The 23891-nt window shown below is 44.4% G+C and overlaps 1 protein-coding gene across 1 annotated transcript; it reads left to right on the forward strand.

Annotated features, from left to right (window-relative positions):
• Window positions 1-249: 249 nt before the first annotated feature.
• LOC124378560 lies at window positions 250-23660 on the forward strand. The gene is made up of 46 exons (XM_046838284.1): window positions 250-287; window positions 382-499; window positions 583-795; window positions 1025-1194; window positions 1357-1494; window positions 1579-1628; window positions 1871-2003; window positions 2125-2207; window positions 2338-2464; window positions 2812-3002; window positions 3193-3283; window positions 3450-3549; window positions 3632-3804; window positions 4055-4210; window positions 10395-10528; window positions 10628-10761; window positions 12769-12863; window positions 12964-13133; window positions 13229-13313; window positions 13407-13553; window positions 13638-13846; window positions 13947-14050; window positions 14215-14333; window positions 14513-14689; window positions 14806-15011; window positions 15126-15226; window positions 15440-15558; window positions 15683-15808; window positions 15903-16096; window positions 16220-16278; window positions 16452-16582; window positions 16767-16891; window positions 16986-17103; window positions 17186-17398; window positions 18460-18591; window positions 18713-18795; window positions 18926-19052; window positions 19386-19576; window positions 19767-19857; window positions 20046-20145; window positions 20229-20401; window positions 20650-20805; window positions 21519-21652; window positions 21752-21885; window positions 23102-23195; window positions 23561-23660. The coding sequence occupies exons 5-46, from the start codon at window positions 1411-1413 to the stop codon at window positions 23658-23660; spliced, it is 5469 nt and encodes a 1822-aa protein (XP_046694240.1). The 5' UTR covers window positions 250-287; window positions 382-499; window positions 583-795; window positions 1025-1194; window positions 1357-1410.
• Window positions 23661-23891: the final 231 nt, after the last annotated feature.

Genomic DNA, 23891 nt, shown 5'->3' on the forward strand with positions numbered 1-23891 from the left:
CACACACACACACACACACACACACACACACACACACACACACACACACACACACAAGCATACGTAATTATCTATTTTAGTAATTTGGACCGATATCAGCTAAATACATCCTGCAACACACACTCATAGTGACGTATTAATGTGTGGTTTATTATGTTCTTTAGTCAAGTGTGTTCCTGAAGAACTCTGAAAATCTTCAGTTGTTCAACAATGCAAACATTTCAGCCAGTGTCCTGCAGTACTACACAAGAGTTGTACCTCCAGAATCCTGACTTCAGCCCACTCAGGTAACACTAGACTCTACACATTATCAACTACTTCTTCTATTTCTTCATCCAGCCTTGTATAAAGCATTCTAAAAGCGTATTTGTGTTCTTATAGATTGCCACCTGAGCTGCTGTGTCAAAGTCCTTCCTCCATGTTTGTTCCTCTTGGAGATGCAGACATTCAGACCATCCTCACTAAGATCAACAACTTCTGTACAGAATTTAATCCAGAGGTGATCAATAAATAAGTCTCTGCCTGTTTACTAATCAGCTAGTGTAGCAGTACCCGTTATCTATAATCCTCTTCTCTTTTCAGGTTACAGCGGTGCTGGTAGCAAAGTTCCCCAATATAACAACAGATGCCATCCAAAAGTTGGGTAGCCAGTGCGTGGGCCTGACTGTGGGCCAGATAAACTCTGCCCCCTCCAATGTGTTAAACACTACACTGTCTACACTCAGTATCATCAGTGGCTGGGACCAGGGCCAATTGAATGCCCTCATCCAGAGCATCATTAGTTCAGGCTTTAATGTGAGTGTACATTGCAAAATTGTCAGGAATGACAGTCTATGCTGCTGGAAATGAAATCACATCAAGTTGAAGCTATTTCACAAAATCAACCTGTGAAGAACAAAATTGTATTTCCTTTTGATATATTAACTAATTACACGCTATTTCTCAAAGTCCTGTAATTTAAACATTCTCTTGTTGCGTTCATGTGGAAATATCAGAATGATTTCTTTTATGTATTATCTCACAGATCGACAGTGCCTCCTCAGTCTTGTCACTGGGAACACTTATTGGTGGTGTTCCTTCTGCAACCATCTCCATCCTCCCATCTTCTCAGATTATGTCTTTATCACAAATGTAACGTTCATCAATAACATTTTATCAGCACCAGTTATTCTGCAAGAGACATTTGTCCAAAAGGTATACACTCTTTTTACACAAGCACACACACATACACGCATGCATACACACAAACACATTACTGTTATGTACATTTCTGTGACTGTCTCCTATACAGCTTTGTAATTGTATGGAATCAATAGTTTGTTGATGTTGAAGTCTGCTCCAACACTTTTTTTCCAGGTAATCTCTGTAGACCAAACTGAAGTGATACAGAATGTTCCAGATGCACTGGTGATGTATATTCCGCTTGTTCTATTGACATCACTGAGCTCTGTGGAAATTTCACTCATCAATAACAAAAGCTGGAGTCATGAACAGGTAACTGAACAGACCCACTTTGTAAATCACTTTTTTATACTGGTATTCCCATAAATGCAATGATTTGTCTTTCATTCCTACCAGGCTATGATGCTGTTTGGTGCAGTGGCAAGTGCCAGTGATAATCCAGAAGAGTGAGTTAGAAACACACAGAATCTCTCTCTCTCTCTCTCTCTCTCTCTCTCTCTCTCACACACACACACACACACACACACACACACACACACACAAACACACAGACACTCACACACAACCTGACTTGCTAAGATTGCAATTTGGTCAATAAACTAATCATTGAGTGTGTGTCTGTGTTTGACTCTGTGTGTGTGTGTGTGTGTGTGTGTGTGTGTGTGTGTGTGTGTGTTTCTCCCCACAGTCTGTCACCATCAGTACTGCAGGGATTCTCCTGTGGTTCAGTTCAGACTCTGCCAATACAAAAAGCCAAAGATCTAGTGAAAGCCTGTAGACCACGTGCAGACAGAGACAAGGTTGTCCTGGAAGAGGCTCAGGTAGATACACTCTGATATTCTTTCACATTCTGCACAAAGCCTGAGACAGAGACAGCATGTGGACCCAAACCTTGACTAGTAAACGAGAAACTACACAATCACAATGCATTCTGTGTTTCAGCTGATCTGCATGTACAACTACGTAAAACAAGATCCATTTGTTAACTTTACTGATGTCCCCTCTGACCTGCTACTTTACTACAGGTGTGGAACACTTTCACACACACAAAATACTGTCTTTAATAGATAATACACATGTCTCCTGCATTCCCACTTGATGGTTTCATGTGTCTGAAATTAAGAGTGTGGGTGGTTTGCTATCCGTGTGTTGTAGCTATGAGAAGATACAGAAGGTGAACTGCCAGTCATATTTCAGTGCCCTGGGCAAAGCAGATTTCTATGTTGTTTCTCCTGTCCTTGACAAAATGACCAACCTGTTCAACAATGCAAAGGACTGCCTGGTAATACATACACAGTAACATGTTTACAGCCCAACACATTCATTGTAAGCATTTAAATCTTGGAAAACCTATCACCAAATTGCACCAAATGTTACATTCGATTTGTGTCTTGTGAACTTCCAGTGTTGAAATATTCATCTATTGCAATCAGCAAATTCCGTTCTACGGAAGGACTTCCATAAGTGTTTTGTGATCTATAAAGAACATTTAATTGGGTTAATGTATTGGACAAAATGTTCAAGTTCATATAAAAGACAAATATTTTGAAACAAAATGTTGGACTCCTCACAAGTCCCCCATTTTTAGAGATTCTGTGTGAAACTTCTTTATGGTTTGTGATGCTGTAGGGTATATCTGGTGTGAGTCTGACCAGGGATCAGGTGGATGTTCTTGGGAATATGGCCTGCACACTGGAATTCTCCTACATTCAGAACTCTGACCCTCTCATTTTGGAGAAACTAAAGAACTGTGAAGATCTTTCTGATTCTCAGATCACTGCTATACAGTCACTGCTGCTCAGTGGAAACACTACTTATGGGTAAGACAGAACATCTTGTGCATTAGCACATATCTTTTACATATGTGGTAGAGTTGTAGAAAAGAAAAATCACATTTTAACATTTAAATTGAAAAGCCTAAAAAGGTCATGAAACAAAATAAATAATGTGTGTTTGTATTTGTATTATATTATTAGTATTATATCTTTGACATTATTTTTATTTAATCAGTAATCCATCAACATGGAATGAGCAGACCGTGGAACAACTCGGCATGCTGGCTGTTTATTTCAAATCAGACCTCTGCAACAAGCTTAGCTTTGTATGTAAACATGTTCAGCTTTGCATTTATGATTTTGATTGATTTATTAACCCAGTGTTATACTATCTGGACTAATTGAATGTGTGTTTGTGTGTTTGTGTGTGTGTGTGTGTGTGTGTGTGTGTGTGTGTGTGTGTGCGCGTGTGTATGTGTGCATTGTTTATAGAATGTAAAAAGGAAAGTTCTTTCAGTCCTGAGGAAGCAGAAGCTCCCAATAAACAAACTAAGTGCATTCTTTACAGAATGCAACTCAGAAAGCACTACAGGTAATGGTACACATTAAGGTACATGGACAGGTTTTAGATTCTGCCCATTACTGAGTAACTCTAAACCTTCTGTGTCTAACAGTGAGCAAGATCACAGCAGCAACAATTGCAGATACATCGTTTCCTTACGGCTTTAACTCCATGCTGTTTGATCTGTATCTGGACATCGATGTCCTACAGGACAACCTGGCAGCCATTACTGAGAAAGTGGTGGACACCAGCCTCCAGAATGTCATTCTGAACAAGTTAAACCAGGTATTATGAGAAATACAAGGTTGTTTGTTCTTTTCTACCATAGTATTCTGTTATTTTTTGCAGTGTGTGTTTAAATATGATTCTTGCATGCTATATGTTTGCAAAATGAATAATCTCTCAATCAAGGTTTGTTTTTGGGTTATAAGTTCAAAGTCAGACTTTGTGTGAATGTTGGATTTACCCAAATAAACTTTTGGATATTGTGTGCCAGGTGGTATAATAAAATTTTTAAAAATTTTTGCATATCTAGATTTATCCATCAGGCCTTAATGATGATGTGCTGCAACTACTAGGTTCCATGTCTCGGGTGGCATCTATTGATGCTATTAGCAAATGGAACATTACTATAATTGATACGCTGTCCTCTTTACTGGACTCAAATGATGGAAGCTGGGAACCAGAAAAGGTAATGGATGGATGTAAAAGTTTAAATGTTTATGAGAAACAGAGAGACAGAGAGAGAGAGATAAAGACCTTTAAAGTATTTTTTGCCATTTATTTATTATTTATCTTAATGCCACATTCCTCTCCTCTGAGAGAGATGGGAAGAGAGAAATCATGAGCACCTGCAATCCTTTAATCAGACAAACAGAGAGAATCTCTAATCCATCAGAGAACGAGAGCAAGACAGAGAGGAAGAGAGACCCAATATAGAGGAAGATCTGTGATCTGTCAGTCCGCTTGAGCACTTCAGGCATTACCGCCTCAATCACAGAGGAAACGCCCACTCCCAACCAGCTGCAAGGATATGGCGAATGATTTTCTGGCACTTATAAGGACGCCTGAATCCTCCAGTCAGTGCCAGATTGTCTTTAGGCTTGCCCTGATCACTCTCCAGCGTATTCTGTTTTGCTTGTTTGTTCTTTTGTTTGTTCTTTGTCTCTGACCTGACCATTCTGTCCTCCGGCTCGGCTCGGCTCGCGCTGAACGCGCTCCGGTTTCCGACTCGGCTCGAGCTGAACGCGCTCCGGTTTCCGGTTCGGTTCTGCTCTGCTCGCGCTGAACGCGCTCCGGTTTCTGGCTCGGCTCTGCTCTGCTCGCGCTGAGCAGCGCTCCGGTTTCCGGCTCGGCTCTGCTCGCGCTGAACGCGCTCCGGTTTCGGTTCGGTTCTGCTCTGCTCTGCTCGCGCTGAACGCGCTCCGGTTTCGGTTCGGTTCTGCTCTGCTCGCGCTGAACGCGCTCTGGTTTCCGGCTCGGAATCCTCACCCTCCGCACATCGGCTCCTGAATCGGCTCCTGAATCGGCTCCTGAATCGGCTCCTGAATCGGCTCCTGAATCGGCTCCTGAATCGGCTTCCCGATTCAGCTCTGCACAGCTTTTCTCCCTGCTCCTTTGCATCTGCCTTGGATCCTATAACCTGAACTTTCTGACAGAACAATCTGGCCAACATGGATCCCGTGGATGTACCTGCCTCTAGCGCCGCTTTAACGGCCTTGTCTCGCCAACAAGCGGCGCAGGAGCAACAAATCCAGAACCTCTCTACTGGCGTGCAGGAAATCATGGGATTTTTGCGCTGCGTTTTGGCGACCGGCTCACCACAGGTGCTTTGCCGCCATCATCATCTGCTGCTCCGGCCCGGCAGGCCCCTGCTCCTCCTACCGCCCCTTCAGCTATGCGTGAGCCTCAGCTCGCGCAGCCAGCCCGGTTTTCGGGCGACCCTGACTCCTGCCGATCGTTTATTATGCAGTGCGACCTGATTTTTAGCATGCAACCCTCCCAATTCGGTACAGAGCGCTCCAAGGTGGCCTACGTCATTTCCCTCCTGTCAGGCCGAGCCCTAAGGTGGGCCACTGCGGAGTGGGAAAGCCAATCACCCAACTGCAGATCGTTCGCCGCCTTTTCTGCCGAACTCCGGAAGGTCTTTGGCACGTCTACGCCACGCCAAGATGCCGCCCGCTCCCTGGTCTCGGCCGCACAGGGGCATCGCTCTGTTGCGGAGTTCGCGGCTGAGTTCCGGACCCAGGCCACTGACAGCGGATGGGATCGCATCGCGCTTTATGACACTTTCCTCCAGGGCCTCTCCTCTGCTGTTGGGGCGAACTTGCCGCTCGTGATCCACCCCAGGATCTGGATTCACTGATCTCACTGGCTACACGCATCGATCGGCGCATAAAGGAACGCCGCCGGGAGCGTGGTTACTCCGCTCAGAGCCTAGATCCTCACAGTCCTTTAACTGCGGCGGTTCCCCTCCTCGTGTTTGGGTTCTGGCACCGTTCTTTCTCTCCGCCACAGGCCATGGAGATAGGGCGCCACCACCTGACCCCGCTGAGAAGGAGAAACGTCGGTCTCTGGGTCTTTGCCTCTACTGCGGAGGTAAAGGGCACATGGCGCATCCTGCCCAGTAAAGGCAAGGCTCGTCGGTAATGGAGGAGCACCCACGAGCCACGCTTTCCCGCTCCTCAAACCCACTATCTTGGTCCACCTCCAGGTTGGCCCCGAAGGCACGGAGTTGGCTGCCTTCGTCGACTCCGGGGCTGATGCCGAATTCATCGACCTCAAGCTTGCCCAGCAACTGCTGGTTCCCATGGAACCCCTGCCTGAAGCTCTGCTGATCAGAGCCCTGGGCGGCAGCCTTTTGGGCCGGGCCACGCACCGCACTAAGCCTCTGCTCATGTCAGTGGGGGAACGACATCGGGAGTGGCTTTCCTTCCTGGTCATCTCCTCTCCCCAAGCCCCCATTATGCTCGGGTTCCCTTGGCTTCAGAAACACAACCCACGTGTTGATTGGATGACAGGCGTATTCTTGATTGGGGTGTGCATTGCTTGACCACTGCCTTGCTCTTCCTCCACCCAAACCACTGCCGGCTGTCACTCCCGAGCACTCCGATATAGCGTCGGTTCCTGAGGTCTATCATGGCCTTGCGCGTGTTCAGTAAGGCCTTGGCTACCTCCTGCCTCCCCACCGGCACTTGACTGTGCCATCGACCTGCATCCCGGAGCCAGTCCCCTAGGGGCGCCTGTATCAGTTATCAGCCCGGAGAGGACTGCCATGAACCAGTACATCCAGGAGTCCCTGGCAGCAGGTATCATCCGACCATCCTCCTCCCCAGCTGGTGCGGGTTTCTTCTTTGTCGAAAAGAAGGATAAGTCCCTACGCCCATGTATTGACTACCGGGGTCTTAACGCGATCACTATCCGGAACCGTTACCCCTTGCCGCTTATGGCCTCGGCGTTCGAACTCCTGCATGGTGCCACGATCTTCACTAAGCTGGATCTACGCAACGCGTACCACCTGGTGCGTATCAGGGAGGGGGATGAATGGAAGACCGCCTTCAATACCCCAGCCGGTCATTACGAGTACCTCGTCATGCCGTTCGGCCTAACCAACGCTCCGGCCGTCTTTCAGGCTCTGGTCAACGAGGTCCTCCGTGACATGCTCAATACGTTTGTGTTTGTCTACCTGGATGATATCCTGATCTTCTCCCATTCCATGGACGAACACATCCGGCAGGTGCGTCAGGTCTTGGAGAGACTTCTCAAGAACGGGCTTTATGTTAAACCCGAGAAATGTGAGTTCCACACCTCACAAACCTCGTTCCTGGGATACCTGCTTTCCGCGGTAATATCCGGATGGACCCTGCCAGGGTCCAGGCAATCCGGGACTGGCCGACCCCCACCTCCCGCCGCCATTTACAAAGGTTCCTGGGCTTCGCCAATTTTTATCGCCGCTTCGTAAAGGGCTATAGTTCGGTGGCGGCACCCCTCCACCTCCTGACGTCTTCCCTCCGCTCGTTCTTCTGGGGCCCTGAGGCTGAGGAGGCATTTCTGGAGCTTAGCGGCGATTCACGGGCGCCCATCCTCATCTTTCCTGACCCGGCTCGGCAGTTCGTTGTTGAAGTTGACGCCTCCGGTGTGGGAGTGGGGGCGGTGCTCTCCCAGGTCTGCCCTGAGGATAACCGCCTGCATCCTTGCGCTTTTTTTTCCAGGCGCCTTAGCTCCTCTGAGCGTAACTACCGGTGGGTGAGAGGGAGCTCCTGGCTGTCAAACTGGCCTTGGAGGAATGGCGCCATTGGTTGGAGGGTGCGGAGGTCCCCTTTCTGGTCTGGACGGATCATCGCAACCTTGAGTACCTCCAATCGGCTAAACGACTCAACCCCCGACAGGCTAGATGGGGCCTTTTCTTTGGCCGCTTCCGGTTCTCTCTTTCGTACCGGCCTGGGAGCCGGAATGTCAAGCCTGATGCGCTCTCTAGGGTTCATGCCCTGGAGGAGGAGGAGCCATGCCCAGAGACCATCCTTGCCAAGTCTGTGTCGGTCCACACCCTTAGTCTCGCTTTGGAGGCGGGTCAAGAATGCCCAAGACAGGGGCCCTGTCCCGAGGTTGCCCCACTGGTCTCCTGTTCGTCCCGAGGTCTCCGCCCTGGAGTTCTTCAGTGGTGTCACAACTCCCTGTTCTTCTGTCACCCCGGTCAGCCTCGCACCTTGTCTCTGGTCAAGGCACGCTTCTGGTGGCCTTCTGTAGTAAAGGACACCCGGGACTTTGTCGCAGCCTGCCCCGACTGTGCCCAACACAAGAACCCTCGTGGCCGCCCCCAAGGTCTTCTTCGGCCCCTTCCTATCCCGAAACGCCCGTGGTCGCACATCGCCATGGACTTCGTTACCGGGCTGCCCATTTCCAGTGGCAACACGGTTGTCATGACGGTCATTGATCGGTTTTCTAAGATGGGCCACTTCATCGCTCTGCCCAAGCTGCCATCTGCCAAGGAAACCGCCAAGCTGGCCCTCCAGCACATATTCCGCCTCCATGGTTTCCCCAGAGATATCGTCTCGGACCGCGGACCCCAATTCTCGGCGCAGTTTTGGAGGAGTTCTGCCGCCTCCTGGGCATCTCGACCAGCCTCTCATCTGGGTTTCACCCCAGGCGAGCGGACAGACCGAGAGGCTCAACCAGGATCTTGAAACGGTCTCCGCCTCCTTTGCAGTCGGGAACCCTCCTCCTGGTCGGACAAACTTTTATGGATTGAGTATGCCCATAACACTCTTCCCACTGCTGCCACAGGACTTGCGCCCTTCCAGGTGGTCCACGGTTTTCTGCCGCCGGTTTTCTCCAACCAGGAACCCCGGTCCGCCGTTCCTTCTGCCGCCCTTTTCTTCCGACGCTGCCGTCGAGGCTGGAGAACGGCCCGAGCAGCCCTGCTCAAGAATGGCATAAGGCTTTGCCAGGGGGCCAACCGTGGCGGTGCCTAGCCCCCGCTACCGTGCCGGGCAACGTGTGTGGCTCTCTACTCGGGACCTTCCCCTTAAGGCCACCTGTCGGAAGCTCTCCCCACGCTTCATCTGCCCCTTCCCCATTTCCAAGGTCATCAATCCCGTGGCCCTCCGGCTCAGGCTCCCCAGGGCGCTCCGGGTCCACCTACGTTTCATGTGTCTAGGGTTCGACCCGTTCAGGCCTGCTCCCTGGTGCCCTCCGCCAGGCCCCCTCCGCCCGCCCGGGTCATTGATGGGGGTCCTGCCTACACCGTGCGCCGCCTGCTCCGCTCCCGTCGTCGTGGTCGGGGCCTTCAGTACCTTGTGGATTGGGAGGCTATGGTCCTGAGGCGCTCCTGGGTCCCCTCCGCTTTATCCTGGACCCTGACCTGATTGCTGGCTTTCATCGGGCCCACCCGGGGCAGCCTGTTGGGGCGTCCGGGGCTGCCCTGGGCGGGGGGGTACTGTCAGCCCGCTTGAGCACTTCAGGCATTACCGCCTCAATCACAGAGGAAACGCCCACTCCCAACCAGCTGCACGGATATGGCGTATGACCTGACCATTCTGTCCTCCGGCTCGGCTCGGCTCGGCTCGCGCTGAACGCGCTCCGGTTTCCGACTCGGCTCGCGCTGAACGCGCTCCGGTTTCCGGTTCGGCTCTGCTCTGCTCGCGCTGAACGCGCTCCGGTTTCTGGTTCGGCTCTGCTCTGCTCGCGCTGAACGCGCTCCGGTTCGGCTCTGCTCTGCTCGCGCTGAACGCGCTCCGGTTTCCGACTCGGCTCGCGCTGAACGCGCTCTGGTTTCCGGCTCGAAATCCTCACCCTCCGCGCACATCGGCTCCGTGAATCGGCTCCCTGAATCGGCTCCCGGAATCGACTCCCGGAATCGACTCCCTGAATCGGCTTCCCGATTCAGCTCTGCACAGCTTTACTCCCCTGCTCCTTTTGCATCTGCCTTGGATCCTATAACCTGAACGTTCTGACAGTGATCCTTTATAGAGTGAAAGTAAAACCATCTGTGACCCTATATAGAGGGGAAGAGAAAACATCTGTGATCCTTTATAGAGTGAAAAAAAAATCATCTGTGATCCTTTAAAGAGTGAAAGAGAAAACATCTGTGATCCTATGTAGAGAGAAAAAGAGAGCTAGGTCATGTTTGAACCTATATAGCGAAGAAGAGAGAGCATCTTTGATTTGGTATAGAGTGAAAGAAAGAGCGTCTGTGAGAGAAAGAGAAAAGAGAAACACAATTACATTAATGGCATTTGGCAGATGCCCTTTCCAGAGCAATTTACAATTCTCTCATTTATACAACTAAACATTTGTGGGTTAAGGGTCTTAACATATCTAATGCTCAGACAATTATGTGCTTGCTACCTGAATATTGTTTGTGTTTTTTTTTCTAGAGTAAAGCAATCATCATGAGATATCTGAACATTGATATTCATTCTCTGGGAAGTGCTGAAATAAATATCATTGGTTCTTACATCTGTACATTAGACATCAATGTACTGGAAAATATCACTGCTGAGAACCTAATGTAATTACACACACAAACATGTTCATACATCCAAAAGTAGGCAAAAGCAAAATGATTTGGGTATGGTTGTGTTCATGATGTTTCCTTTTTTCTATGCAGAATGGTCCTGCCTCCAGATCTGACTTTGTGTTCGACTCAACAGAAATCTGCTCTGTACATCATTGCCAAATCTTCATTTATCAATCTCCGCAGCAATGCCACTACGTACTACCAACTCATGACACCCTACCTAGGTAAAACAAATGTCCACTTATAAGAAAGATGAGACACACAAACAAATACATCTTTTAAAAGAAGTAGTTGGTATTAAAAGTAACCACACACACACACACACACACACACACACACACACACACACACACTATGATGCCAAGGCAGAGGTAGAGGGTTTGGTTTCCCTGTGTATCCTATACATACACAATAAAAATACATTTAGCATGTCTCTATGAATTTGATTCATGAATGAATTAAATATCGCCAGCATGTTGGCCAGGCCATACGGCATCGCTCGATATTCACAGTGCCCTCTGGTCGTGTCAAGGCCAGTTTTCCGCTCGTCCCCCCTCTTTAATACGGATCAAGTTATAGGCACTGCGGAGGTCGAGTTTAGTAAAATATCGTGCCTCTCTGAGCTGTTTGAGGGTGGATGGCACCAGAAGGAGTGGATATGGATAACGCACTGTAATCGAGGGCAGGTTGCGATAGTCAATGCATGGCCGTAGTCCGCCATCTTTCTTCTCCACAAAAAAAAAACATCCTGCAGCAGCTGGAGAAGATACAGTTTCTATTAGTACAGGACAATTGTACCGGCAGTACGAGACTGTAGAGACAAGGTTTGAAGCTCACCTTAGGACACTGCAAACAACGCTGGGTTCTTGTCCACAATTGAAGCATAATTTGAGGTGCATTTGATGCCTCCGCTCCTCTGGACAGACAAGAGTTCTACCAAGCTCAATGGGCTATGTGACACTGGCAACCTCGCATGGTACAGGCATGGCATTGTTTGAGCAGGGTAAAACTCTCGAGTGTGGCACTGATTTTGTAAGAGATTGTCCAGTTGAATGGTTGTGGTGATGTATTGGAACAAGGAATTGTTCTGGTCCTTGCAGGCAATTACCGCCTGCCCGGAGTGCCATGCCATTCCAGCTGCTGTGCGTGACAAGGGTACGAAACTTCATGGCATATTTGGTGGATAAATTTGACTTCTGCTGGGTATTGAAACACATCCTTGAGCAGCTGTCTGAAGTGAGCTAAAGAGCTTTTAACCACTTTTGTCAATGCCCCATAATGCGGAAACCCATTCCAGCACTTTGCCATTTAGCAAGGTTAGCGTCAGAGCGCATTTAGTGGAATCCTAGCTATAAACGTCTGGTTGTTTTTGCTTGCCACAATCTCCATGGCTTGCTCATCAGGGATAAATACACATTGTTCACCTTAACTCTTACATTCTGTTAAGCTGCTTTGAGACAATGTCCACGGTAAAACGCACTATAGAAGTAAACTTGACTTGGTGTTGGGAAAAATATACCTTATGTTGCCAAAGAAACTTGCAACAGTAATTTGTGAAACCATCAAATTTGTCCAAAGGGGCCATCTTCAGTAGTTTATGTTGGCTGGCAGGCATGGCATTAATAGCTTGAAGGAGGTGAGTGTTAGCAGCCTGTTGAGCCTTGAACTTCATGAGGTAAGCCACAAGCATTTCTCCCTGGTATGTGACAACCGATTCCAACCGATGAAAATCTGTTGGATTCCCGTCGGGCAAAGTATTCTGTGATGCCGAGGTGGAGGTAAAAGGGTTCTGAATCCATGTGCGGTTTATTGAAAACACCAGTGGCAAAAAAAACAGAAGGGCTAGGCAAAGGTAGAGTTGGTAAACAACTCTAGCAATTAAAAAAGAGACGAGAGACGTACAACGTAGAAGAGTCCGATACACAATGAAAACAAGAAAACAATAGGTTTGGTAATGTGATGGCTAGCAAACACAGTACTTTGCACTGGATTAAGCATGACCACTGGATAGAAATGCTAATAACAGCAACTAACCGATAGAACCAGAACTGTTCTTTACTCAGGTGATAGTTCCCTCTGCTGGTGCATCAGGTACACTGCCGCTGGAACCGTTACTCACATTATCACACTTTAAAATCTCTTATTGTGTGTGTGTGTGTGTGTGTGTGTGTGTGTGTGTGTGTGTGTGTGTGTGTGTGTGTGTGTGTGTGTATGTGTGTCTCTATGACTAGGTGGAGCACCCGTGGAGGATATAGAAGCACTTTCCACCCAGAACATCAACATGGACATCAACATATTCATTAGTCTGAAACCCGAAGTTCTCCAGGTATAAATAATAAAAGGAATAGAATAGGTGTTTGATTTACATAAAGTGACAAATAGAAAATCGAATATGAACTTGAGTTAAACTAATTTGTGTTTGTCAGACCCTGAATGTGAGCACAGTGAAGGCTCTATTGGGGGTAAACATGGCTGATCTGAAGCTATTTGAGAACTCCTCAGCCATTCAATCCTGGGTGTCACAACAAAACCAATCTGATTTGGACACACTGACTCTTGGCCTCATCAACCGCAACCCTTGTTATGGTGTTAACAGGTGAGCTTGTTTATAAAACTATCAAAGAATCAAGTTTATAGAAACCATGTTTAAGTTGTTTTAAAGCGTAATTCTGTTGTTTTTTTTCTGCGTAGTTACCCACTTTCTAAAGATTTTGCATCTGGAAACATTTCTGCAGTACTGTGCAACTTCAACATTTCTGATTATGCATGTTCATCAGTAAGTCTTCTGTGAACAAAATATCTCGCTTTAAGTTCAGTATTGTTACTCCAAAAATGAGTTGACCACAAAACCCTGTTTTTGTCTTTTAAGGGTGTTGTATTGTCCTCTGATGATCTGCTCACATTGTTAACATGCAAACTGCAAAATAACCTGACCTACTCTAAAGATCTTTGGAAGCATTTCTTCCAGAATTTTGCTGGATCATTGGAGAATGCACTGGACAGGTTTTCAAGCATAGTAAGAACATTTACCTGGTGTTTAAGAAAAAAAAGCAAAACATTTTGGTTAACTATGCATTGAATCATGTAATCTTTCATGCAGACCAACAGCAGCATTCAATTCAACCCAAATATGCTTGATGCCATTGGGGAGGTGATAATCAAGGACTTCACAGCAGCACAGTTAACGAATGCTACTTTCATAAGCAAGTGGTTCCAGATAAGGCTCAGACTATTTTTGTCATCAGTGTCCACAGACTTTCTGTTCAGCATCAGTTCCAAAACCTTCAGCTGTGAGACATACCAAATTGTGTAAGTATGGTCACTGGAATTTAGAAACTCCAGATGTGTTATTTAAGACATGAAGATGATGTAGTTCATGTGAAAATCTAATCTGTTCCATTCAAATTAGGGTGGAGGCTCTCGGTAGTCAGGAATCACTTATGACAAAGAAACAGAAGCAGTGGGTCTTTACTTCATTCATCTTTCCCTTCCTGTCAAGAGTTGACTTGCCAGGTACATAGTCTCCTTTATATGTTTAGAAACCTGAAACAGACACGTGGCAGTCTGTGACTTGTTTTAGTCTGAATAGTTTAAAACGATGGTTTACCTAGATGAAAATATATAAGACAATTAAGAATAATTTGATTCATTAATCCAATGATCTCTGATCCTTTTAGATCCTGGCTGTTTTTCCAACACTTCTGGCAGCAATGACTGGTTTGAAAAGAACCTTGGCAATTTCAGCAATTATGCCACCTTAAAGGAGCTCCAAATTCTAAATGCTAATTTCTCCAGTGTGAGTAACATCACAATTGCAGCAATTACTTGTTTCGTTTGTGTTCACAAGAGTGTAGTAGGAACAGTTGGTCTTTGGGTTTTGGCTGAGAGAACATATAGCTGCTGTACCAGTGTTGCTTGTTTTCCTTGTAGACCTGTTGTGAACAGAATGTCTGACATGAATGTTTTGTCCTGCAGGTTGCAGTGTTTGGTTTACTGTCCAGTGAGCAGAAAGCTGAGTTCATTTTGCAGCCAGATGCAGGAGTGTTGGGAAATGACTCTGTGTTTAGAGAGGTGTTTGGCCGTATGATCACATCTTTAGATCTGAATCAACTTGTCAGCTTCTTCACAGCCTTCAGCCAGATTGCAATACAAGTGAGGATCTCTGTAGCCTATTTTCTTGTAAAATAAAAGACATTTATTCTGTGCATACGAATGTATGCAGTCCAAGTATTTGCAGACTTTTAATGGATGCTGATGTGTGTTTGCAGATGAACATGACTAGCATTCCTTCAGCAACATCAGACACCATTCTGAACATAACGTTAATGAATCTGGCGCCTCACTTCCAAAGTTTCAGCTCGAAGGACTTTGCACTGTGGTTCCAGACTTACCTTTCCATCTTCCTTCCTGTGACTGGTCCAAGCACCCTGTCGATCATCCCCATGAACATCAGCTGTAACTCCTACAGAGAGATGTGAGCTTCTCCTCGACATGAACTCAGAAATCTAATATTTTTACTTTCAATTTAATTCATTTTTTTTTTTTCTTTTCATTTGTAATTTGTCTATTTCTATTGGTGTGTTTACAGAGTGAAAGGCCTTAATAATGTGTACAGTAACCTCTCTGTAACACAGTCCAACACTATCTTCAGTTACATACAAGACTATCTGAAGTACCAGTCCAGCCAAGGTGTGTGTGTGTGTGTGTGTGTGTGTGTGTGTGTGTGTGTGTGTGTAGGTGTGTACTTTTGTGTGTATTTTGTATTATGCTGTATGTAGAGGGTGATAAGTTGATTTGACTGACTGATGATGAGTTCGGTCAAAGGAATGTTCAACATTCACTGATATCATCAATCTGAATACACCACAGACATTTTCATTAGTGCCCTCTGTTGCCTAACAGGCTTGAGCTGCTATGGCAGTGGGAGCTTCTACATGTTCCTGAAACAGTTGTTCCTCAGTTTTGGATTCCCTGACCTAAATGATTTCCTGTCCCTTATTCCGGCTGATCGACAGGCAGAGGTACTTCTGCTCTCGAACACTGTTCACATCAGTGAAACGCTCAATAACAGTTTTCGTAGTAAACAGTAAGTTAACCACTCCTTCCTCTGTAATGAGTGTGGTGTCCCTCCTCTGTGTCCTCTAGATTTTGAGCTCCATCTCAACGGAAGAACTCAGCGAGTATCTGAAAAGCACAAACCCAGTGATTAATGGTTCTGAACTCTGCACACTACTTAACAATTACAACAGAACCACTCAGTACCTGGAGATGGTATTTTCTTCATTTCACTTTTGCTGTTGCCCATGCATGTTGCTTACTTTTTTGTTATATTAACAGATAGAGTAATCCCTGTATCTCTTTACAGGAGCCTGTTTTGTCCTCAGCTCTGGCCAGCCGAACATTAGAGTGTGTGTGGCCTCGTGCACTTAGTGCCTCATCTCAGGCTGATGTAGAACAGTGGTTTAATGTCACACTGCTTCACTACCTGCCCTACCTCAGCTCTCAGCTCATCAGCTCCACCCAGCTCAGTGGTGCCTCTTGTCTGTCATACAGGAAACTGTGAGTCTTTGTTGCATTCAGCATTACACAGGGTTCTCAGCACAAACACAGACCTTTGTCTGTTGGCTTAAAAAACAAGTATCCCTAGTAAAACATTTCCTCTATATGTGTGTTTGTGAGCAGGGTGTCCATCCTAGGGACAACTACACCTTTGCTGCAGCTGATTTCACCCCAGCTGATGTGTACAGCTCTATTAAAGAGTATTTAAGCAGCGGCAGTAAGTATAAACTCTTTTCTTCTGTTTTCTATCCCTCTCTCTTTCTCTCTGATTAAATGTACTTCACTTTTGTTTCCGGTACATGTGTATGTACAATATGTGTGTCTCAACAAAACTATGTTTATGTGTAATTTGCAGATGGCAGCCCTCGCTGCTATAACTCTTCAGATCCTCTTCTGAACTCCACTGCCTGGTTTGTCGATAATATCGGATTCTTCATCACCTTCATCACCCTCACTGATCTTCAATTATTCCTATCAGGAAACATGGTAGCACACACTCACACACACACACACACACACACACACACACACACACACACACACACACACACACACACACAAGCATACGTGTAATTATCTATTTTAGTAATTTGGACCGATATCAGCTAAATACATCCTGCAACACACACTCATAGTGACGTATTAATGTGTGGTTTATTATGTTCTTTAGTCAAGTGTGTTCCTGAAGAACTCTGAAAATCTTCAGTTGTTCAACAATGCAAACATTTCAGCCAGTGTCCTGCAGTACTACACAAGAGAGTTGTACCTCCAGAATCCTGACTTCAGCCCACTCAGGTAACACTAGACTCTACACATTATCAACTACTTCTTCTATTTCTTCATCCAGCCTTGTATAAAGCATTCTAAAAGCGTATTTGTGTTCTTATAGATTGCCACCTGAGCTGCTGTGTCAAAGTCCTTCCTCCATGTTTGTTCCTCTTGGAGATGCAGACATTCAGACCATCCTCACTAAGATCAACAACTTCTGTACAGAATTTAATCCAGAGGTGATCAATAAATAAGTCTCTGCCTGTTTACTAATCAGCTAGTGTAGCAGTACCGTTATCTATAATCCTCTTCTCTTTTCAGGTTACAGCGGTGCTGGTAGCAAAGTTCCCCAATATAACAACAGATGCCATCCAAAAGTTGGGTAGCCAGTGCGTGGGCCTGACTGTGGGCCAGATAAACTCTGCCCCCTCCAATGTGTTAAACACTACACTGTCTACACTCAGTATCATCAGTGGCTGGGACCAGGGCCAATTGAATGCCCTCATCCAGAGCATCATTAGTTCAGGCTTTAATGTGAGTGTACATTGCAAAATTGTCAGGAATGACAGTCTATGCTGCTGAAATGAAATCACATCAAGTTGAAGCTATTTCACAAAATCAACCTGTGAAGAACAAAATTGTATTTCCTTTTGATATATTAACTAATTACACGCTATTTCTCAAAGTCCTGTAATTTAAACATTCTCTTGTTGCGTTCATGTGGAAATATCAGAATGATTTCTTTTATGTATTATCTCACAGATCGACAGTGCCTCCTCAGTCTTGTCACTGGGAACACTTATTGGTGGTGTTCCTTCTGCAACCATCTCCATCCTCCCATCTTCTCAGATTATGTCTTTATCACAAAATGTAACGTTCATCAATAACATTTTATCAGCACCAGTTATTCTGCAAGAGACATTTGTCCAAAAGGTATACACTCTTTTTACACAAGCACACACACATACACGCATGCATACACACAAACACATTACTGTTATGTACATTTCTGTGACTGTCTCCTATACAGCTTTGTAATTGTATGGAATCAATAGTTTGTTGATGTTGAAGTCTGCTCCAACACTTTTTTTCCAGGTAATCTCTGTAGACCAAACTGAAGTGATACAGAATGTTCCAGATGCACTGGTGATGTATATTCCGCTTGTTCTATTGACATCACTGAGCTCTGTGGAAATTTCACTCATCAATAACAAAAGCTGGAGTCATGAACAGGTAACTGAACAGACCCACTTTGTAAATCACTTTTTTATACTGGTATTCCCATAAATGCAATGATTTGTCTTTCATTCCTACCAGGCTATGATGCTGTTTGGTGCAGTGGCAAGTGCCAGTGATAATCCAGAAGAGTGAGTTAGAAACACACAGAATCTCTCTCTCTCTCTCTCTCTCTCTCTCTCTCTCTCTCTCACACACACACACACACACACACACAGACACTCACACACAACCTGACTTGCTAAGATTGCAATTTGGTCAATAAACTAGTCATTGAGTGTGTGTCTGTGTTTGACTCTGTGTGTGTGTGTGTGTGTGTGTGTGTGTGTGTGTGTGTGTGTGGGTGTTTCTCCCCACAGTCTGTCACCATCAGTACTGCAGGGATTCTCCTGTGGTTCAGTTCAGACTCTGCCAATACAAAAGCCAAAGATCTAGTGAAAGCCTGTAGACCACGTGCAGACAGAGACAAGGTTGTCCTGGAAGAGGCTCAGGTAGATACACTCTGATATTCTTTCACATTCTGCACAAAGCCTGAGACAGAGACAGCATGTGGACCCAAACCTTGACTAGTAAACGAGAAACTACACAATCACAATGCATTCTGTGTTTCAGCTGATCTGCATGTACAACTACGTAAAACAAGATCCATTTGTTAACTTTACTGATGTCCCCTCTGACCTGCTACTGTACTACAGGTGTGGAACACTTTCACACACACAAAATACTGACTATAAAAGATAATACACATGTCTCCTGCATTCCCACTTGATGGTTTCATGTGTCTGAAATTAAGAGTGTGGGTTGTTTGCTATCCGTGTGTTGTAGCTATGAGAAGATACCGAAGGTGAACTGCCAGTCATATTTCAGTGCCCTGGGCAAAGCAGATTTCTATGTTGTTTCTCCTGTCCTTGACAAAATGACCAACCTGTTCAACAATGCAAAGGACTGCCTGGTAATACATACACAGTAACATGTTTACAGCCCAACACATTCATTCTTAGCAATTAAATCTTGGAAAACCTATCACTAAATTGCACCAAATGTTACATTCGATTTGTGTCTCGTGAACTTCCAGTGTTGAAATATTTATCTATTGCAATCAGCAAATTCCCTTCCATAAGTGTTTTGTGATCTATCAAGAATATATAATCGGGTTAATTTATTAGAAAAAATGTTCAAGTTCATATAAAAGACAAGTATTTTGAAACAAAATATTGGATTCCTCACAAGTCCCCCATTTTTAGAGATTCTGTGTGACACTACTTTATGGTTTGTGATGCTGTAGGGTATATCTGGTGTGAGCCTGACCGGGGATCAGGTGGATGTTCTTGGGAATATGGCCTGCACACTGGAATTCTCCTACATTCAGAACTCTGACCCTCTCATTTTGGAGAAACTAAAGAACTGTGAAGATCTTTCTGATTCTCAGATCACTGCTATACAGTCACTGCTGCTCAGTGGAAACACTACTTATGGGTAAGACAGAACATCTTGTGCATTAGCACATATCTTTTATATATGTGGTAGAGTTGTAGAAAAGAAAAATCACATTTTAACATTTAAATTGAAAAGCCTAAAAAGGTCATGAAACAAAATAAATAATGTGTGTTTGTATTTGTATTATATTATTAGTATTATATCTTTGACATTATTTTTATTTAATCAGTAATCCATCAACATGGAATGAGCAGACCGTGGAACAACTCGGCATGCTGGCTGTTTATTTCAAATCAGACCTCTGCAACAAGCTTAGCTTTGTATGTAAACATGTTCAGCTTTGCATTTATGATTTTGATTGATTTATTAACCCAGTGTTATACTATCTGGACTAATTGAATGTGTGTTTGTGTGTTTGTGTGTGTGTGTGTGTGTGTGTGTGTGTGTGTGTGTGTGTGTGTGTGTGTGTGTGTGTGTGTGTGCGTGTGTATGTGTGCATTGTTTATAGAATGTAAAAAGGAAAGTTCTTTCAGTCCTGAGGAAGCAGAAGCTCCCAATAAAGAAACTAAGTGCATTCTTTACAGAATGCAACTCAGAAAGCACTACAGGTAATGGTACACATTAAGGTACATGGACAGGTTTTTAGATTCTGTCCATTACTGAGTAACTCTAAACCTTCTGTGTCTAACAGTGAGCAAGATCACAGCAGCAACAATTGCAGATACATCGTTTCCTTACGGCTTTAACTCCACGCTGTTTGATCTGTATCTGGACATCGATGTCCTACAGGACAACCTGGCAGCCATTACTGAGAAAGTGGTGGACACCAGCCTCCAGAATGTCATTCTGAACAAGTTAAACCAGGTATTATGAGAAATACAAGGTTGTTTGTGCTTTTCTACCATAGTATTCTGTTATTTTTTGCAGTGTGTGTTTAAATATGATTCTTGCATGCTATATGTTTGCAAAATGAATAATCTCTCAATCAAGGTTTGTTTTTGGGTTATAAGTTCAAAGTCAGACTTTGTGTGAATGTTGGATTTACCCAAATAAACTTTTGGATATTGTGTGCCAGGTGGTATAATAAAATTTTTAAATTTTTGCATATCTAGATTTATCCATCAGGCCTTAATGATGATGTGCTGCAACTACTAGGTTCCACGTCTCGGGTAGCATCTATTGATGCTATTAGCAAATGGAACATTACTATAATTGATACGCTGTCCTCTTTACTGGACTCAAATGATGGAAGCTGGGAACCAGAAAAGGTAATGGATGGATGTAAAAGTGTGTGAGTGTAAGTTTAAATGTTTATGAGAAACAGAGAGAGAGAGAGAGAGAGAGAGAGAGAGAGAGAGATAAAGACCTTTAAAGTATTTTTTTGCCATTTATTTATTATTTATCTTAATGCCACATTCCTCTCCTCTGAGAGAGATGGGAAGAGAGAAATCATGAGCACCTGCAATCCTTTAATCAGAGAAACAGAGAGAATCTCTAATCCATCAGAGAACGAGAGCAAGACAGAGAGGAAGAGAGAGACCCAATATAGAGGAAGATCTGTGATCCTTTATAGAGTGAAAGTAAAACCATCTGTGACCCTATATAGAGGGGAAGAGAAAACATCTGTGATCCTTTATAGAGTGAAAAAAAAAATCATCTGTGATCCTTTAAAGAGTGAAAGAGAAAACATCTGTGATCCTATGTAGAGAGAAAAAGAGAGCTAGGTCATGTTTGAACCTATATAGCGAAGAAGAGAGAGCATCTTTGATTTGGTATAGAGTGAAAGAAAGAGCGTCTGTGAGAGAAAGAGAAAAGAGAAACACAATTACATTAATGGCATTTGGCAGATGCCCTTTCCAGAGCAATTTACAATTCTCTCATTTATACAACTAAACATTTGTGGGTTAAGGGTCTTAACATATCTAATGCTCAGACAATTATGTGCTTGCTACCTGAATATTGTTTGTGTTTTTTTTTCTAGAGTAAAGCAATCATCATGAGATATCTGAACATTGATATTCATTCTCTGGGAAGTGCTGAAATAAATATCATTGGTTCTTACATCTGTACATTAGACATCAATGTACTGGAAAATATCACTGCTGAGAACCTAATGTAATTACACACACAAACATGTTCATACATCCAAAAGCATGCAAAAGCAAAATGATTTGGGTATGGTTGTGTTCATGATGTTTCCTTTTTTCTATGCAGAATGGTCCTGCCTCCAGATCTGACTTTGTGTTCGACTCAACAGAAATCTGCTCTGTACATCATTGCCAAATCTTCATTTATCAATCTCCGCAGCAATGCCACTACGTACTACCAACTCATGACACCCTACCTAGGTAAAACAAATGTCCACTTATAAGAAAGATAAGACACACAAACAAATACATCTTTTAAAAGAAGTAGTTGGTATTAAAAGTAACCACACACACACACACACACACACACACACACACACACACACACACACACACAATATGATGCCAAGGCAGAGGTAGAGGGTTTGGTTTCCCTGTGTATCCTATACATACACAATAAAAATACATTTAGCATGTCTCTATGAATTTGATTCATGAATGAATTAAATATCGCCAGCATGTTGGCCAGGCCATACGGCATCGCCGATATTCACAGTGCCCTCTGGTCGTGTCAAGGCCAGTTTTCCGCTCGTCCCCCCTCTTTAATACGGATCAAGTTATAGGCACTGCGGAGGTCGAGTTTAGTAAAATATCGTGCCTCTCTGAGCTGTTTGAGGTGGATGGCACCAGAAGGAGTGGATATGGATAACGCACTGTAATCGAGTGCAGGTTGCGATAGTCAATGACTGTAGAGACAAGGTTTGAAGCTCACCTTAGGACACTGCAAACAACGCTGGGTTCTTGTCCACAATTGAAGCATAATTTGAGGTGCATTTGATGCCTCCGCTCCTCTGGACAGACAAGAGTTCTACCAAGCTCAATGGGCTATGTGACACTGGCAACCTCGCATGGTACAGGCATGGCATTAATAGCTTGAAGGAGGTGAGTGTTAGCAGCCTGTTGAGCCTTGAACTTCATGAGGTAAGCCACAAGCATTTCTCCCTGGTATGTGACAACCGATTCCAACCGATGAAAATCTGTTGGATTCCGTCGGCAAAGTATTCTGTGATGCCGAGGTGGAGGTAAAGGGTTCTGAATCCATGTGCGGTTTATTGAAAACACCAGTGGCAAAAAACAGAAGGGCTAGGCAAAGGTAGAGTTGGTAAACAACTCTAGCAATTAAAAAGAGACGAGAGACGACAACGAGAAGAGTCCGATACACAATGAAAACAAGAAAACAATAGGTTTGGTAATGTGATGGCTAGCAAACACAGTACTTTGCACTGGATTAAGCATGACCACTGGATAGAAATGCTAATAACAGCAACTAACCGATAGAACCAGAACTGTTCTTTACTCAGGTGATAGTTCCCTCTGCTGGTGCATCAGGTACACTGCCGCTGGAACCGTTACTCACATTATCACACTTTAAAATCTCTTATTGTGTGTGTGTGTGTATGTGTGTCTCTATGACTAGGTGGAGCACCCGTGGAGGATATAGAAGCACTTTCCACCCAGAACATCAACATGGACATCAACATATTCATTAGTCTGAAACCCAAGTTCTCCAGGTATAAATAATAAAAGGAATAGAATAGGTGTTTGATTTACATAAAGTGACAAATAGAAAATCGAATATGAACTTGAGTTAAACTAATTTGTGTTTGTCAGACCCTGAATGTGAGCACAGTGAAGGCTCTATTGGGGGTAAACATGGCTGATCTGAAGCTATTTGAGAACTCCTCAGCCATTCAATCCTGGGTGTCACAACAAAACCAATCTGATTTGGACACACTGACTCTTGGCCTCATCAACCGCAACCCTTGTTATGGTGTTAACAGGTGAGCTTGTTTATAAAACTATCAAAGAATCAAGTTTATAGAAACCATGTTTAAGTTGTTTTAAAGCGTAATTCTGTTGTTTTTTTTCTGCGTAGTTACCCACTTTCTAAAGATTTTGCATCTGGAAACATTTCTGCAGTACTGTGCAACTTCAACATTTCTGATTATGCATGTTCATCAGTAAGTCTTCTGTGAACAAAATATCTCGCTTTAAGTTCAGTATTGTTACTCCAAAAATGAGTTGACCACAAAAACCTGTTTTTTGTCTTTTAAGGGTGTTGTATTGTCCTCTGATGATCTGCTCACATTGTTAACATGCAAACTGCAAAATAACCTGACCTACTCTAAAGATCTTTGGAAGCATTTCTTCCAGAATTTTGCTGGATCATTGGAGAATGCACTGGACAGGTTTTCAAGCATAGTAAG

The sequence above is a fragment of the Silurus meridionalis genome, chromosome 24 (genome assembly GCF_014805685.1).
Source record: "Silurus meridionalis isolate SWU-2019-XX chromosome 24, ASM1480568v1, whole genome shotgun sequence".
Taxonomy (NCBI): Eukaryota; Metazoa; Chordata; class Actinopteri; order Siluriformes; family Siluridae; genus Silurus; species Silurus meridionalis.